This window comes from Hyaloscypha bicolor (assembly GCF_002865645.1).
Source record: "Hyaloscypha bicolor E unplaced genomic scaffold K444scaffold_118, whole genome shotgun sequence".
In the NCBI taxonomy this organism is placed as follows: domain Eukaryota; kingdom Fungi; phylum Ascomycota; class Leotiomycetes; order Helotiales; family Hyaloscyphaceae; genus Hyaloscypha; species Hyaloscypha bicolor.
In genome coordinates this window covers 2,063,567-2,082,231 of record NW_020194620.1, presented here as the reverse complement: position 1 = coordinate 2,082,231, position 18,665 = coordinate 2,063,567, and the positions used below count along the sequence as shown (strand labels likewise).

Here is an 18,665-nt window from a genome sequence, read left to right as displayed (position 1 = left end):
TATAAATAAAGAATTCGGAAATAAAGCCTTATAATATAATATTCTAAAGCAGGAAAGAATATCCGAAATATTATATTATAAGTATATATTTTCTAGTAAAAATAATAAAATAATTAAAGAGGTTATTAAAATAGATTCCTAGCTTATTTATATTAGCTAAGCTAAGTAAAAATAAAGTTTTTAAAAATATAATATAGAATTATACTTACCTAATTAATATATTTACTATTATAGATCTAATAAAAGATATAGATCTAATACTAAACTAGATATTAACTTGATCTTTAATAGTTTTATTAAGTTAAATATTATTATTAGTTTACTAGAAAGCTTGGAATTAGTTAGAACTAGTAATTAAATATTTAGAAGCTCTAGTATTAATTATAATTCCGTAAAAATAGTAAGTATTATATCTTAATATATTATTAATTATAAAAGTCTAAATATCTTTTATTAAGAATTTAATAGATTTTAAGATATAGTTTTTACTTATTATCTAGTATATAAGAGAAAGAAAAATAAGGTTATTTATAAGAATATTAGCTATAATTATTAGTAAAGCAGAAGTAGTAAGAGTAGCTAAAAAGCTCTTAACTAAAATAAAATAGGAATCTAAATAATATTTCTTTTCTTTATTTATTTCTATTAATAAAGCCTTAAAAGTATTATTTACTAGTTTATTCTTATTATTCTTATTACTTTCTTTACTTTTAGCTTTAGTAATATATTATATATAAGTATTACTAAAGTATTTATTAAAGTTACGGGTATTTCGGGATCTAAACTAATAGATATTTCTATATTTAAATTAAGTCTTCTTAGTCTCTTATTTCTCTAGTATATACTTCTATAAGTAGTATTTGGGTTTCTTATATATAAAATATGACTTCGGGATATAATTATTATAATTATAGGACTTAAAGTAATTATTACAGGTTCTAAAGTTATAACTAGGTTCATATTAATAATTTCCGGAGAAATAATAGCTTAGAGAATTTTAAGAATAGTATTATTAATTAATAAAGAAAGTTTCGAAATTAGCTTATTATTTGCTCTTATATATAATAATAGATAACTAGAGCTTATTAATAAGCTAGCCGAGATTTATAAGAAAGTCTAAGATTATATATCTATATATTCGGAAGCCTTAGTAAGAAGTAATAATTTTATTATAAAGAAATTTAGTATTTTGCAAATTAGATATAAAACCATATTATAATTAATATAATTTATTAATTAGTAATTAAATAGTTTTAAATATTATTTTTTCCGGAAATTTAGCTATTATAGAAGCTAGTATAGTAGTATTTCACTTGTCTAAATTCCGATATTCGAATCTAGAGCTTTTAAAAAAGCTATAAATATTAATATAAGCCTTTTTATATATATATATTAAGAGAGCTAGTTACTATAGAAATAGTCTTAAGCTAGTTTCTTTAGTATAATAGAAAAAGCTCGTATTAGTACCTTTTATAAAAGCTTTATATATTAGTAAATATTAAGGAAAATAGTAAGTTTATAATTAAAATTATTATTAAATCTATTATATTTTTACTTTTTAGTATAAATCTTAATAACTTTCCTAATAAGTCTTATAATTAAAGGGAATTAGAGATTATTTAAATATAATTATAGTAGTAGTAGTAATAAAAGTATATTATTTATTTCTAGAGCTATACTAGTATATAAATCTAGTAAAGATATAGGATATAATAATAGAGAAAGTAATAGAAAAGATAATAGTAATATAGGAATATTAAAGATAATAAGTTCTAGGTACTTATTCTTTATAAGAGTAATAAAGCCTAATAGAATTAGTTCCTTAATAAGGTCTAGTCTAGCTACTAATATATTCTTATTTAATTATATATATTATTTATTTTCCTTTATAATAATATATAAGGTATTTATAATAGTATTAGTATTACTATTTTATTATATAAATATATTACTATACTAAAGAGTTTTATATAGATATAATATTTCCGGGAATTCGAATTTATTAAAGTTCTTTTAATAAGTAAAGTTTTTAAAATTATATTTAAATAGTTCCTAAAAATTATTATTAATTATTTTATAGAAAACATATTAAAATAGCTTAGTATTCAAGAACTCAGTTATTTCATTTGCCTTAGTAAAGTTTAGATTAATCCTATATCTTTACTTTCTTACTAATTCCTTAAAATTATTATTATTTATAAAATAATTAGATTAAATAAATCTAATAAAGAAATTATCTATTATAGTATATTCCGCTATTATATATTTTATAGGCTTATATCTAATTTGAAATATAATAATTTATAAGAAGAATAGGTTTATAAGAAAAAAAGTAGTTTATAAGATAAGTAGTTTATAATAGGTATTATATTTGAGATAAAAATTTCATTTATAATAAGAAATTTAGGAAGTGAAATTTAAAAAGTAAAATATTAAAATTCCGGAAGAACTTAATAGTTCTAAAACTCAAAAACTCTAGAGATTTAAAAAAAGATAGTTTTTAAGAGGGTTTTATAGAAGTTAAATAGGAATAAAATAGAATAATTAAATAGCTAACCGTTTTAGTACTTAGTAAGATTAAGTATTTTTCCTGTCTATATAACCAAATTATAAGTAATAGAACTAATAGATATTTCCTTCTTTAATATAATATAATTAGGCCTTAGTAAAATTAAATATCTTTCCTATTTATATAACCGAATTATAGGTAATAGAATTAATAGTTATTTCTTTTTTAACTAAAATAATAGCTTTATTCCTAAATAACAAATCTTAGGCAAGTATAGCTTAATTCTTCCTAATCTATAAATACTAATAGACCTTATTCTAATCTAAATATAAACTAATTAGTATTAGTTTACTAGAAATATATAGTACTATTATATAAGTATAAAAGTACTAGTTATATTAGTTAATAAAGTTATTCTTTTAAAATAGGAATTATAGTATTATAGTATTAATATATAATTCCTAAATTTACTAAGCCTAAAAGAATCTAGTTTACTAGTCAAGTTATTAATAAAATGCGAGGTTATATAACTATATCCCGTATCCCATATCCTATTACCTATATCCTATTACCTATATCCTATTACCTATATCCTATTACCTATATCCTATTACCTATATCTCGTATCCCGTATCCCGTAACTATATATATAACTTCTAGAGAAATAGCTATACTAATAATTACTAAGCTTTTAAATACTTTATAATTATAAAGAAACTTTTAGTAAAATAAGTTTATTAAATAAAGTATTTTTTCTATTATTATTTTAAGCTTATATATTAGATAAATAAGTTAAATAAATAAATAAATACCCTAAATAGAAAATATAAAAATATAATTATCTAAAATAAAATAATAGTAATTTATTAAACTCAAGTTCTTTTTCTATAATAAAAGATTAATAATAATATTATATAAAATCTCTAGTTAGCTCTAGTTAAGGCCTTAATAAACCTAACTTAGAAAGAAATCTAATATAATAGTATTTAGCTTATAAATAAGTTATTAAATAAAAACCGAGAATTACTAAAACTAGAAAAGCTATAAAAGAAAATAAAAAATAAAAATAAAAATACTTAAATATTATAAAATAGTTTTCTTTATAATATAATAAACTATTTATATTTAATAATATAATAATACCCGAAATACTCTTATATACTACTTTTATTTAGAAGATATATATATAGTTTCTAATAAAATATCTAGAAAAAACTAAGCTTTAATAGCTTTTTTAGATTTATTATTATTAGCTAGGCCAGGAAATAAATATTAATTAATATAGAAATAACTATTATATCTATTAATAATTCTATATTTCTAGAAATAAAAAGCTAGATCTCTTATATCTATTACTAGTTTCTAATTATTTCTAATAATATATATTAGTAAATTTCAAGAAATATCTAGAAAATAAAAATAAATATAATATAATAATAATTTTTATTAATTATCTAAATAAATACTCTATTATAATTCTTATTTAAGATATAATTATAGCTAAAGAATTAATATTTCTTTTTCTTATTTATATAGTTTACTAAATTAGTATTTCAGAAATTATAATATCTAATTAAAGGCCCTAGTTTATATTAGATTTCTAAAGCAAGTTCTATAAATATATTAATATAAAATTCAAGTTATTAATTACTAATTATTAATTACTAATTATTCCTAAACTAATAGTTATATTTCTATATAAACTATTATTAGAATAACTAGAATAAATAAGTAATAATAATTAATTACTAATAAACTATTCTAATCTATAAAACTATAGGCTAGTTCTTATTTCTTATAAAAAAGAGCTATAAACTATAAATATTATTTAATTAGAAAACTTAAATATAATTAAATATCTCGAAAAAAAAGCTAAATAAATAAGAAATAAAGGCCCTAATAATATAGCTCTATGAATTATAGTAAAAGATATAGGAAAATATAATATAAATATAAGAATATTATATTACTTAAGCTAATAAATACTATTAACTAGTAAACTTCGAAATAAGAAATAAGATATAAATTATTACTAAATACTAGAAAAATAATTATCCGAGCTATAAGCTAGTCTATTAAATAAAAGAACTATATAAAATCCTAAAATAAATAAAATATTTTTTTAGTTTTAAGCTTTTAAAATTAATAAGAATATATCCGGTATTTTATATAAAAAAGCTATATAAAAACCCAGGTAATTTCTTTTTTAAATAAATAAATTCAAAGCTTCTATTATTAGAATTATAAAATAAGGAAACGGAATATATAGTTTAAGAAATACTAGTAATAAAGCTATTTTATAAGAAGCTAAAATACCGAGTCTAGTAAAAAGAATAAAATCTAGATCCGGAATAATATCTTATATTCTTATTAAATAATAGTATTCTGGTTTTTTAAAGCTTTTATAATAAGAATCCCGAATAGTTAAAACTGCTCTAGAACCTCTTTTATTAATTAGACTATACTAAGAATAATATATTACCGGAATTATATAATATAAATAAAAATCCTTTAAGTTATATATAAAAGGCCCCTGGCCTTTAATATATAACCTATAATTTGAGAAGTTAATAGGAATTTTTAAAGCTCGGAAACAAGTTTATTTTAAGAAAAGAAAAGTAATATTATAGTTATTATAATATATGGTACTAGTAGGAGTTAGACTAGAACTAGTAAGGTATCTAATATCTAAATATAATATTTATAATTACCTAATAGTTATATATAAAGTCACGTGTTACGAGCTTAAGCTAGTATATGAGCACGTATATAACTTGTAATTATTTAGATTCGAGGCTTCTTTAAAATCCTCTTCTCTCTTTAGCTTTAAATTATTAGAATAGAGATAGTCTAACTCTGTTTTCCGGGCCCTAGATCTTATATTTATAAAATCTAGAAAATAGCTTCTTAAAAGCAGCTTCTTAAAGAAATAGCTTACTATAATATATAAAGAGCTTTTTAGAAAGAGAGAAGGGTAGCTTTTTAAAGATAGTATATTATAATATATATAAAGCTCTCTGGGGGCTAGCTTACTATAATATATAAAGAGCTCTTTTAGGAAAGGAGGGCAGGGTAAAAAGAGAGAAGAAAAGAATAGTACCTTACGGGGCAGCTTACTATAATATATAAAAAGTACCTAATTAATAGTAAGTACGAGTCTAAGTATAATTTCAGTGTAATTCTATATCTAATTTTAAGTAGCATGCAATTCGTGGTTTTAATTTCGCGGTTTTAATGGTTTGCCGTTCCGCAGTTTTGCAGTCCGCCTAAAATCTAGCCCTAGCGGACGTTACGGAAAGCCGTAAGGAATCAGAAGGCCAAGCGAACTTCGCACGTCGCACTAGGCATGTGCCTGCTTTACCGCATCAAAATCGCCCACGCACGCACACCACGCCTCCTCTCCCTTTGCCTCTATTACTACTCAAAATATTTACTCTCTTTAATTCTTCACTCTTTGTCTCTCATTCTCACTCTATGTATATAAGTATAGGGGTAGGGGAGAGGAAGCTCACAAACTATTAGCACTGCATTTTCCCTCGATAGAAGCGATTTTCCAGATCCCCACAAAGATACCAAATCGTAAACGAATTATCACCAGTTGGTGCCAGCGTTCTCGTATATAACGGATCAAGGGATGTCTCGTTACGCCTAATGACTCCATAGCCGTATATTAACTGTTTCCCCTCTTAACTAGCTCTTGCTATAGATTCCCTGAATCAGTTTCGTTACTTGGGCGGGGCAACAGGTCGTCTCATATCAGTGATCGTTCTGAACTACCCGTATTATCTGGTGTATATGACCATGGTCTTATAGCCCGTTCCACACCTAAATAATTCGTCAGGGAATGGTCCTAAGCCTAAGAGGGTCTAGTAATACGTCGATCCCACTAAAAACCGCTTAGTGTATGGTGTTGTGCTTACCCCTCTTGTGACGGCGGGATCAATGCAATGGTCGAAGCCTCAAAGTTCAAAGAATCTCATGTATTGAAAATACTAAGCTGGGGAACAAAGTAGGGAGGGTGCCTCGACCTTTTAGTATTGTCCCGCCTAAGCATTCCGGCTTAGCTTCGTTTTGCACCTGTTTTCGATATCCTGTCTTTGGCAGATCATGCCGTTACGCCAGCCGTCACACCCCTAATTCCTCACCCCTTTATTCCTCTCTCCCATTCTCCTTCCTAAACTCCCACCCGCACCACCAATTGCTCTTGATATTACGTGCCACAAATTATATACATTGAGAATTAGCTAAGAAATCTGCTAGGAGATTACTTGAATTACCTCAAACTAGCCAATTAAGCAATAGCTTGAGGAATTGCTCTGGAAATGGTCTTTTATTAGTGGGTGGTCCTGAACGAGGGGGGGGGGTCATATACGCCTGATAATACGGTACGCGGCTACGCCAGCTCAAGACTGTCAGAAGTTCTACTCCCTGACCAAGTCGCTGCTCTTTTGCAAGCAAGCTCAGACCTGACAAAAATTTCCTCCAGAAGTGTAAGAATCTATCAAGGTGGTCTTTGCCAAAGGCTACAAAACGATAGAAAATACTCTCTGGGATTGCTGCCGGTCAGCTTCCAGCAACGTTGATTATGTGACAAAAGAAAATCTCATCGCCGACGAGGAGTCCGAAAGAGTTAAAGGAAGGGTAAATACGAGCGAAATCCTTGTTTTCTTGCTTTAGAGCGGAAAATAATAGTCACGTGATGAATGTCACATGGGGTGCATTCAAGGAAGGAGACGGATAGGGAGAGATGATTTTCTGTCTGGTGTTCATGGTATATGCTCCAGGTATTTTGGTAAGATCTTACAAAAGGGAGTGTTCGTACAATATCTAGCACGCCACCAAACCTGCTGGCACGGCCACGTTTTCGACTCACATCAAGACTCATGTAGGCAAGCATGCATCCTGCCGACAGGTTCCATCTACAACCCGACTATTAAGGACCCATAGCTTGCCGTTACGCTATCGCATCAACGTACGTCTTTCCTATGGGGCCCTTCTTCTCCTTCTTCTTGAACGGCGACCCATAATTGATCGGCTTCTTCTTCTTGGGCTCCGCTGGCGGGTTAATCCCTGAATCCAGATCCACATAATTCTCCAGTATCTCAATCCCCTTCAACTCATACTTCTCATTCAGTACCCTGAACCGACTCATAAACACATCCGTATCAACATATGCACCCTTCAACCACCTTTCTCCATGAGTGGCATCGAACTCCTTCCTGCCATGCAGTACCCGCCTGTTGTTGAAGATCACGCACTCTCCTTCTTGCATCTTGTATTCATACAAATTGTCGGGGTCCTCGACTCGATCGGCGAATTTCCTGAGAGACTTGAGTAAAGAGGGGAAGGTGGAAGACTGGTGAAAGGCGGTGGAGAGATGGTCAGCCTGGAATGGAGGCGAGTAGTTGACATGTTTGAGAACTCGGCTATCCGGCCATATCTTGGAACGATAGGATTGAGGTTCGATGACAGTGTGTTCATGGTAGTAATACTCTCCAGCATTCTTATATTGGTATCCGATCTTGGTGTCAGTGAGTTGTTTGACGTGTTTCGGGTGGAGTTCAGACACCGCGCGAAAGGCGTCGCTAAACAAGGAGGAGCCACCTTCGCAGGTGTTCTTGAGGCAGTGGAGAAGTTGCAATCCAGGAGGGTTGGCCATGTAGAGAAGATCCATGTGGAGACCAAGGCATTGTTGGGTGTAGGCAACGTTCTTGGCCTCCGGAACGGATTTGACATCCCAGGTTCGTCCATAGAATGTATCGCGGAGAGTTCCCATGCGGCTTGCAATATCCTCCACCGCTGTCTCAGACTCCGGGACGTCTTTTAGAAGTAGAATTCCATGCATATTCAGATAGAGGAGAGCACGGTACAGGGCCTCGTCTTCTTTCATATAATCCTCATATTTGATCGTTTGTAGCTCCCTAGTAATCCGTTTTCGGCTCCATAAGCGAGGCTCAGGAGGCTCAAACCGAGCACCACGCAAAGCCTTTGGGGTTAAATGCTTGTGAAGGAAATGGACTGAAAACGTGGAGACGTGGTCGGGCCCAAAACTAGGGATGTCATTATCCCACGTGATCTTGGTGTCCCCTTCCTCGTCCACCTCGACGGAGCGTGCCTTAATATTCCTTGGTATATCGGTTGTTTGGAAGGTCTTTTGTGTGGATGACGGATCTCTACATCGAGGACATCTACACATGTCGCGAAGGTAGGCTGGATGCCAAGCAGTGTCCGGATTGGCAGTGGTGATGAAACTGGACGGGGTTATAATAGCATCTTCACGAATAATACCAGATTCATATCGGTGTATCTTCAACGGTTCCGCAGCGGTTGATGATTCGAAAATTGGTTGGGCAGTTGGGTGGCCATCTTGAGATGCAGGTTCCCGTGCCTCCGTCGGGAAAGCAAAGCCCCGGTCGTGGAGGCATACTGATTGACTCCAGGGACGACGTTGATGCTGTGAAGAGCAAACCGCAGGTCTACTGGTGAGAGGAGGCCGAGTGAGGATGCGGGCACCCAAGATGAGCCTTCTGCTTAATCGAACGGGTTGCATGATGGATAATGCGTGGTCACGTGTGGTCGTGTACCCGGTTCTCTGCTGTGTATGTCGCCGCTCTGAGCAGCAATTGAGGACTTGTTGGTGCTAGAAACAAGTTGTCATAGTGCGTTCGTATCGGGCGAGTGGTCCTGGGCCACTGGGTCGATATGTTGCTGAGATGAAAGGGAAGGTAGAGTTTTGTCGTCGAGGACAATCTGCCGAGCCTCGCGAAATTTGAATTTCTTGCTTCTTCAGCCTTTTTCGACGCGCCCCCGATTCCACCGCGCCAGTCTCACGCAAAATCCACAACCATTTCAACTAGGAAGATTTCGAGTTCTCGTGGGGTCTGGAGTCGACAGATGTATGTCTGGAAGCGGAGAGCACCTGAAGGATGAGGTACGGTTCAATTGCTTCTCATCTTTGAGAACCAATTGCTGACGGAACAAGGGCTCCAAAAGCCAGGTCGTCATTGCTGGAGCTACAGCTGGATTAATTGCAAGGTAAGAATTTATTTATATTCGGGTTGGAATTCTGCGCTGACTTCTTGTACACAGATTCGTGATCGCTCCTCTCGATGTCGTGAAGATCCGCCTTCAATTGCAGACGCACTCCCTGTCCGATCCTCTTTCCCATCGGGACCTTCGTGGTTCCCCGATTTACAAAGGCACACTCCCGACTATCAAACATATCTTGAAAGAGGAAGGAATTACGGGATTATGGAAGGGAAACGTTCCGGCAGAGTTGATGTACGTTTCGTACAGCGCTATTCAGTTCACTGCCTATCGAAGCGTCACCGTGGCTTTACAATCGGCATTTGGAGAACGAAAGTTGCCCGCAGCCGCCGAGAGTTTTATTTCTGGGGCCAGTGCTGGTGCAATAGCGACAACAGCAACCTATCCGCTTGATCTTCTTCGGACTCGATTTGCTGCACAAGGCACAGAGAAGGTGTACTCTTCGTTATTGTCCTCGATCCGCGATATCCATCGCAGTGAAGGCCTTCGAGGCTTCTTCCAAGGTCTGGGTGCAGGAGTTGGACAAATCATACCATATATGGGGGCGTTCTTTGCAACCTACGAGACGTTACGGCTTCCTCTGGGTACCTTGCAGATGCCATTCGGGTCGGGAGATGCCACGGCTGGAATTATCGCCTCGGTCATTGCAAAGACCGGTGTTTTTCCACTGGATCTGATTAGGAAGCGATTGCAAGTCCAGGGGCCAACGAGATCACGATATGTGCATAAGAATATTCCAGTTTACAAAGGAGTTGTCAAGACGATGTTTGATATTAGACGGAAAGAGGGCGTTCGCGGCCTCTACAGGGGATTGACAGTCAGGTAAAGCCCCATTGAGTTTTCCAGAGACTTTGCTAACATGTATCAGTCTCTTCAAAGCTGCTCCTACCAGTGCTATCACTATGTGGACCTATGAGAGGGTTCTTCGCATTCTGATTGACATGGAGAAGAGTGAGAAGGCTGCAGAGGATTGATTTGTTCTCAAATGCAGTCTTCAACCACCAAGTGTATGAATAAACTGCGAGTGGAGGGGAGGCCTGGAGCCGCTCAATGTAAGGTTACAGTGCACATGACCAAGGCTTGAATCCTAGAGCAGAGCCTAGACCGCCACATGCCCGAGACACCAACGTGGGCCAGTCGCAGCACAGAAGTACAACCTTGAAATTATGTACATTGCAAGCACTCAACATGAACAACTCCCCATGGAGAATCAACCTCTAACTCAACCTCTTTAATAAGACGTACTCCTCATAACACGCAACCCGGCAGGTTCTCCCGAACAGAGCCAATGAGGAACAAAAAGTATTTCAATTGCCGGTGTTGCAGGCCCCTGAACCAGTTGCTCCCCGTTCGCCGGATTCCCCCTCGAGCCTGTTTCCGGGGAGCCGGGTCCAGCCGTGCTTTGCCGAAGACCGCTGCATCGTTCGCTGCAACGGACAAAAGGAGCCCTTACCTCATCTACCTCAGTCACCGGTTCACAACGATGGCAGCACGAGTAACACATCATCGCACAGCCAGAGGCATCTCGTAACCTCTGCTTTCTTCCCGTCTCACGCACAATGCATCCATAATATAACACCCCTCCTTCACTCTCTTTCATATGTCGCTCGTCTCGACAATCGATAAACAAAGACTTAGGAATTTGCATGTGATACACAACACCCGACAACTTCAACAGCACGATGCAACCACCAATTATGCCCCCGCGAGCGGAGGAGCTGCTTGCCCCTTTGCTGTCATCATTACCAGCAGCCTCGATATCACCACAACCACCAACGGCGCTGCTCCCTCTCCTCTCCCCGATCCTGCGGCAACGAGTCCAGCTCCTCTCCTCAACCTCAACCTCCTCCTCCGAGCCTTGGCTTCCCCTCCTCTGCTACGACTCTTCGCAATCCTCCAAACTGCAATCCCTCGTGCGCAACGAGCGATTCGAGCCACATCCCGTCTCAGGAGAAGTAGAAATTGACTGGGAGACCGAGCTCAGCACATCCTACAAGCGCATCGACACCGAAACGCTGCAATCCCTCATCACCCTCCGCGATCTCCAGCTATGCGTAAAGCTAATCTGGTGCACAAACGACGAGCTGGGTGGCGGCGACGGGTGGAGAATCGGCGAAGTGTCTGTCTTCAACCCCTCCGACGATGAATGGGGCTTCGAAAGCATAGGCCAAGCCGGAGAAGCCTTCCACTCGCAACCCTCCTACCACTACAACAATCTCAATTCCTATAACCGCACAAATGGCACAAATCCCCTGCTCACGCCTGAAGCGGAGGAGGAAGACGCTGACGACGCTTACTGGGCCCAGTACGATAATACGCCGGCCAGGACACCAGCTCCGAAAGCCAGTCCCGCGCCGCCTTCACTACCCGCTATACAGAGAGAGGCCGTGAGCGTTGAGGATGAAGAGAGTTATTATGCGCAATACGCGAGCGTGCAGCCGGCGATGGATAATCACGATCCGGACGAGGCTCAGCAGAACGGAGACGTTGGATCGAGCTTAGGGCAGGATGAGATTGCGCGGGAACTGCAGGAGAGGAATGTGAGGCAGTTCTCGCACCCGACGGTCGATCAGGAGCACGAGTTGCATAGTTCGAGCGCGGCGTGGAGCGATGACCTTGCTGCGCAGGTGTATATGAATGGCCAGGTGCAGGGAATGGATGGTATGGACGTTGACCATATGGAAGGCCTTGCACATCCTCGACCTGGCTCTAGCACTGGAAGCAGCGGGAGCGACACAGTTGAGAAACTTGAGCGGCGAGCCGCAGCGAGAGATAGTCGCGAGCAGAGTGAGACAGGCATAAAGCAGCACATTGGAACGAGCATCAAGAGTCTGTACCGCCTGGCAAAGGTGGCGGGCATCGATAGGGCGGAATTCGAAAGGCTTGTGAGGACAGAGCTGGACTGCTTGGCGCTGATGGATGAGGATGATGTCTAAATTCTACAGAGTGACAAGGTATGGGTTGCATAGAAGTCCACAGCGTTTAGAGCAGCATTTTGTTTAGTGGGTTGAATGCATGCATGAGGTTAGTGTGTACCTGTATGAACAGAACTACGCACTATCGAATCAGAGAAGCATTAAATTTCATTTACGTAATTCCTTCTCTCGATTTTCATCGTTCCTCGTGTCCGTGTACAACTCGGCAACCACTGCACTAATGGCAAGTCTGCCTTGAGAGGAAAGTTCGTCCTGCCATTTTCATCCGAAAATTCTTCCGTTGACCTCAATACCCCAAAATGGCACAAGGGGAATTAGCTTTTCAAAAGAATACTTCATTTTCTACCGTTTACCGCACAATAGCAACCTTTCGACTTCTTCCGCTACAATCAAAGATTGTATGGGCATGGGAGACGATCATGCCCTGCGACTACCGTCCCACAAGGGAGGACAGACGAAAGTCCGAGCGCTACACTCTCTAACTTGTGCCAGTGCCAATCGTACTCCTGCTTGGTAAAGAACTGTGCATATCTTCCATCAGTCCAGCTCCTTGAATGATCGTGTCCCATGCTTGGAATAACACAATTCAACATCCATTTTGCCAATACCTCAATGTCCACGGATCTCAAGTCCTTCCGATCACCCCGGACCAGCACCACAGATAGATGATTGTCATTTTCGTAGCCTGCTTTCCACAACTCTCTCTCAGCCGAAGCTGACGAAGAAATGCCAATGCCCTGCAGGAGGGAGATGATGCGACTATTAGAAGCCGAAGTAATGGCACTGTTCTGGGCGTTGTTGGGACTGTTAGAAGCCAAAGGAAGGTCATTGTCGCGGGGGTCGAGGAGGCTTCGAAGTACAAGTGGTTCCCAAGGAAATTCTGATGATCCTGGGTCTTGGTGAATCGGTTGCGAGCGCAGGTAATTGTTCAGCCGAACCGCATACAGTGGAATCCCAATGTGCGGAGAAAACTGGAGTAGTGTGCCCCAGTTATTGCTGGCTCCCTGATCGCGAATTAATGGATGATCCTGAGGCACAATGTGTTGTCTCGCACGGAACATCTTCCTCACTCCTTGTTCCGTGTACATGTGCACGATGTTGAACTTTCTCGCCCGCCGCGCCCGCAGGGACGAGAGTTCATCGTACTGCCCATCATATTCTTGGACCGAAAGGAAGTCCACAATGTCCCGAAAGTCAGTTAAGTTAACATCTCGAAAGTGCGGAATATTCTTCTGCGCAGACTTTCTATAAATCATGAAAGCGACGCTCCCTTTCCACGGATACCTACGGGGCATCAGTGCCTGTCTCCGTGGCATCAGCAGGTACTCACCTCTCCACGTCGATTTCAACGTCCTCGATGCGCTTCCCGATCTCTTCGATGTATTAGCAGTACCCAGGGGATTCTTGCCACAGGATGTTCTTACCTTGATGTCCGCCATGCCCTCGTGTGCGTTGAAACTCAACCTCCAACCACAGTCTGCACATTCCTATCACTCGTCGTATGCTTTTGTTATCCTCCATTTTATTGAACCCGCGCTGAGCATAAACTTTCACCTGGTCTCTTAGTGGTCGATCTCTTACCGCATTCCGCCGGCTGTCCTTACAAAGACTGTCGATCTTGATCTCGCAGAGACAGGTGCCCAGATATTCTTGCATGCCGACCGGGTTTTCAGCCTTGACGCTGACCCAAACAAACTTCGGCCTGTCAGCATTCGCCTCGAAGATGAGGCAACGGACCATGGCTATTCCATGCTTCTGTTGTTCTGGGAGAAGCGGAGGCGGGTAGGCTTCGAAGGTCTCGCACGCCAGAGCATGAACACCTTCGTCCGTTTCGAGACATTCTGAGCTACAGTAGCTCACGTCTTCACAGCGGTTGCAACGGTATCTTTCTCGATCGGCAGGTGATTGACAGATTGTGCATAGTTCGGAAGGTCCCTGTCTGGGGGGATCACCGCCTTCCGGTGATGCTGCTACTCCGAATGATATTGTTCTGGTACGTCGATTGAAGCACCACATGGTTGTTCGCAACGATGGTGTACAATAAGACGTGGATCAATTTTCCTAATGATGGAGCGCAATCACAAGCGATGGTGATGTGTGCAGAGGAAGAGACCGAGGCGATCAGAGTGGCAGCTATGGGCAAGTGACGCTTGTTTGCTGGGAAGGAACGACATCAGGAGGGTCATGTGACTTACTCCCCTGATTAGAAATCGAAGGCCATGCTTTGGCGCTCTCAACCGGACCATTCGACCACCCGACATTGGAACATTGGTATTTGCGCATTCTTGAACTTCCAGGTCTGAAGATAAAAGCAATGTCCGTAGATTGACTGAAGTGTGTCGTGTCCAATCAGAAGCAGAACTAAACTCAGGGGTTCATTCGCTTGGGGCGTTCTAAATATAGATCGAACTGTAGGTCGACGGATCACACAACCGCGATGCACTCCCTCGTGGTCTTGTTCTCAAAGAGCTCTTTCGATTCATGAGTCAAGAGGATTTTGCGATCGCCCGAATGCCAAATTCGAAGGCGAGTGCGAAAGGCTACCCCAAGTATTGAAGCCCGTGGTGGGAAGATCTTCTTCTCGGCCCAGGAGATGAAGTGATGGATGCTAAACTTCTGGTCAGTCGAGAGGCAATCGCTAATGTGCTGAACAAATCACTTTGTTCTACTTGCACCACTCTAGTCATTGATGTACTTCAATTGAGAATTGCTTTGAAGATTGACCGAGGGAAACAGTCGGAGGCGATATTCAGAGAATTATCGGAGTCGGAATCATGGGATGTAGGGGAATTGGGGCTCATCCAAAGATGCGCACAATGGGAAAGGGGTACAACAATTTTTGGAGCCGTGAACCCAGCGCCTATCATACAGACAAGGGAGGACCTCCTTTCCCTGCCCGGTTTCATCATTTCGACGAAAGTTCGTTCGAGGCTTCCGCAACTGCTGGCTGCGAATTTTGCAGGCTTCTGAGCGATGTTGCCAACAGGCAAATATCCTCACCGTGGCGTGGCATATCACCTGGTTGTCTGAATGATCGGAATTCACCCCACCGCTGTTGATTTCGTGCGATGCTTCGGGTTCGAATAACTCGCGGACCTTTTTTGGCTGCATATGTATCAGTAGTCGCATTGAAGGCCAGCTTTTCAACAGGAATTACCCATCGCCACCTCCTACATTTTCTCCTGAAGGTCTCTCGGTAATCATGCAGAAGATGGCTGAATGCAGGAGCGAGGAATGCCCTGAGGACACGGCATGTCAACGAAACCCTTGCAGTCTTCCATCCAGAGTCTTGGATATCAGCAAGGACGGTGCTGGCATCGAAAGGATTGCATTAGCAGTGGGCAATTTTGAAGGTGTTTATGCATCTCTTAGTCATTGTTGGGGTGGAATTTGAGAGACAAAGACAACCAAGGAAAACATGCGGTCTCATATGGAGGGTATCTTTATCCGGGACCTACCGAAGTGCTTTCGGGAAGCCGTCCAGCTATGTCAAAAGCTGAAGATTCGCTACCTCTGGATCGATGCACTGTGCATCATTCAGGATGACCCTGTGGATTGGGATCGGGAGGCTTCTAGGATGGCTGCAGTATATGAGAATGCTGAGTTGATTCAAGTCAAGGAAGCCTGTCATTCCAGCGTTCTACATAATTGACATTTGGTTCAGTATATGGATCCGGCTCGGTCTCGTTTCCACGCCTATCGTCTCTTTGGGCGGAGAGCACTCTCCTTGAAGGTGCTTACTCTCCTCTGGAACGTCGAGGCTGGGGTTTCCAAGAGCGCGCCTTTGCGACATCCATCATCCACATTGGCCATGCCGGGCCCTTCTGGGAATGCAAATCTTACAGCGCACTACTCTGCGCCTCTATGTCGGACAGAGAAAGTCTTCACCCTTTCCTGAAGTGCATGGTTCCCCAAGATTATTTCGGTCAGCCAAAATGTGCGTGGTATATTGCAGTGCAGTACTACACCAGGCGGCTGTTGACTTTCCAAGAAGACCGTTTTCCCGCCATTGCTGGGTTTGCTTCGAAGTGTGAGGAGGAAGGACTCACGTCAGGAAGATATCTTGCTGGGCTGTGGGAGGACGACGTTCTGTTAGGCTTGACCTGGACGAAGGGGCAAAACCCCAAAGATGAAGAGACTCGTGTGCCCGCCGTGTCAGATCGAGCACCTTCTTGGAGCTGGGCATCAATTAACCGAGAAGTTATTTGGGTGGTGGCGTACAGGTACCAATTTCTGCTCCGAAAGATTGCCTGAGTCGACCACGAAAACATTGAAATGAGTAGCTGGAGCAAGAAAGCAAAACTCGTGCAAGGGTGGCTCCCAATCACAGCCCCTTTCTTCCCATTGCCGGAGAAATTTTGGGACAATACCGATAGTCGTACAGACGATGCCACCGAGAGTGACTAGGCCGATACCATTGACAACCAAACGAGCCTCGTAGAATTGATATCCCCTCTCCAGCAGCTTGACCTGACCGAAATCGACGCCACCGATATTATTCACTACGGGCCATTCTCCAGCGAGTCGGCTTCACCACTTTTGACTTGGCGAGACTTCACAATTAGCATGGATTATCCGCGGGAATTTTATTTGGGAAGGACAACGTTCTTGATTGAACTCTGCAACTTCGAAGTTCTGGGGACTTTCGAGGATGAGCCGACGACCTTTCTCACGTTTTTCCTGCTTCTTGACGCTGCCGTAGAAGATGAGCAGGTCTTCCTAACACATATCGAAGAATTGGGCTTGCGAATGCGAGACGTAAGGAGAAAAACATTGGCAATCCCACGCTACCACTGATGAAAGGAGCTAATGTTTCTTATATTGCTCTGATCTAAGTTGCCTCAGCAGTAGACAACTCTCAGCTGGATTTCTAGTTTTGGTGATGGCCATGCACTCCCCTTATTCGGTGGACAACCTCTACGGCTTTTACCCAGGTTGAGCACCCATACGGTCTTTTGAGGGCTTACCGCGCTCAGCTCTCCAGTGCTTCGCCCTCAATTTGAGGCTCATCAACCTCACCTTTGGGAACACAAGCAGAAGACGCAGTTCTCCTCAAGCTTTCATCTACAAATGCTTTCTCTCCCATTGCGCTGACTTTGGCACAATCAATTTCCACAGCAGACGAGATTCCTGGTATCTCTTCATACTGCCAAGCGTGAGCTTTACACTTGGGACTTTTGTATCTTGGTTCTGTTCATATCCAGAGAGAGGAGGCTACTACATTCATGCAAATCCATATGCCCCTATCAATTCATGTGCAAACATAGCACAGATTGCCCCCTGGTTCGCTCTCAATGACATTTCTCGGCAAAGCAGCTAGCCCCATAACACGAGCGAAATATTATGGCCACCAGGAAATACCCAAAAAGCCATGTGGTTTATACTTTCGGAATATTAACTTATCGTCCAGCTTTTCGTCTCAGCAAATAGAAACAAGTGACGGGTATATTGGCGTCTTGTGGTCAAATCTCGAAAGTGCCAGGTTCTCCACGTCAAGATTTCCGTTCCAAGATATGGAACGAATACTGCATCTCTGGCGCACACCATGTCTGTCTCGATATATTACTCCTCATCTTGGTAGACTGCGAACTTGGGACTACGTTCAACCCCCTTCTGGAACTGCCGTGGAATGACTCAACTCGCTTCTAATATTACGGACCTCGTCTCCTCCCTTAACATGAACGACACGAGTATGCCATTCGGGCAAATAATTGGAGCAAAGATATGGGTACCAGTGCTCCTCGAGTACTATTACCTCGACATCAGTGAGCTTTCCATAATTCATCGATATCGCAGCTGTGACTGATTCATTGATAGATGGGGTTTTGCCAGGAACAGAATATCGGCTCAAAACTCCCAAGACGGTATCGGATCTTTCGGCGGATCCATGATGTATTCGGATGATGTATTCGGAGGAGACACGTCTGGAGTTTGTGTGTTGTTTTGGAGTGGCGGGGAAGTTGATTCCGTTGATTGAGGAGAAACTCGCTTGTTTCTCGTTAATCTCGCTCAACCCCTGAACCAGGGCTTGGAGATGTTCACTTGAACTCTCAAATTCAAGATAATCTTCCAATCATACTTAACAATCTATATCCCAGTTTATCTGCTGTACTTCCACATGGCACTGTGAATAATACAAAATATCGCAGACAGAACGAAGCATGAAGCTCGAA

General features: G+C 40.3%; 5 protein-coding genes across 5 annotated transcripts; 3 read left to right on the top strand and 2 right to left on the bottom strand.

The window, feature by feature from the left end:
• Positions 1–7,243: 7,243 nt before the first annotated feature.
• On the bottom strand, positions 7,244–9,251 carry K444DRAFT_616501 (Clavaminate synthase-like protein). The gene has a single exon (XM_024880932.1). The coding sequence runs from the start codon at positions 9,057–9,059 to the stop codon at positions 7,464–7,466; it is 1,596 nt and encodes a 531-aa protein (XP_024733559.1). The 5' UTR covers positions 9,060–9,251; the 3' UTR covers positions 7,244–7,463.
• A 156-nt stretch (positions 9,252–9,407) lies between these two features.
• K444DRAFT_536401 (mitochondrial thiamine pyrophosphate carrier 1) lies at positions 9,408–10,530 on the top strand (the record flags this gene model as incomplete). Its single annotated transcript, XM_024875371.1, has 4 exons — positions 9,408–9,440; positions 9,492–9,544; positions 9,599–10,378; positions 10,425–10,530. The coding sequence occupies 4 exons, from the start codon at positions 9,408–9,410 to the stop codon at positions 10,528–10,530; spliced, it is 972 nt and encodes a 323-aa protein (XP_024733558.1).
• Positions 10,531–11,238: 708 nt separating this feature from the next.
• K444DRAFT_645279 (uncharacterized protein) lies at positions 11,239–12,492 on the top strand (the record flags this gene model as incomplete). The annotated part of the gene is made up of 1 exon (XM_024885073.1): positions 11,239–12,492. One exon carries the CDS (start codon positions 11,239–11,241, stop codon positions 12,490–12,492), a length of 1,254 nt encoding a protein of 417 aa, XP_024733557.1.
• Positions 12,493–12,881: 389 nt separating this feature from the next.
• Positions 12,882–14,508, bottom strand: K444DRAFT_666219 (uncharacterized protein; the record flags this gene model as incomplete). Its single annotated transcript, XM_024887166.1, has 4 exons — positions 12,882–13,776; positions 13,823–13,863; positions 13,917–13,979; positions 14,074–14,508. 4 exons carry the CDS (start codon positions 14,506–14,508, stop codon positions 12,882–12,884), a joined length of 1,434 nt encoding a protein of 477 aa, XP_024733556.1.
• A 1,186-nt stretch (positions 14,509–15,694) lies between these two features.
• Positions 15,695–16,746, top strand: K444DRAFT_633038 (uncharacterized protein; the record flags this gene model as incomplete). Its single annotated transcript, XM_024883560.1, has 2 exons — positions 15,695–15,845; positions 16,157–16,746. The coding sequence occupies 2 exons, from the start codon at positions 15,695–15,697 to the stop codon at positions 16,744–16,746; spliced, it is 741 nt and encodes a 246-aa protein (XP_024733555.1).
• Between the last annotated feature and the right edge of the window lie 1,919 nt (positions 16,747–18,665).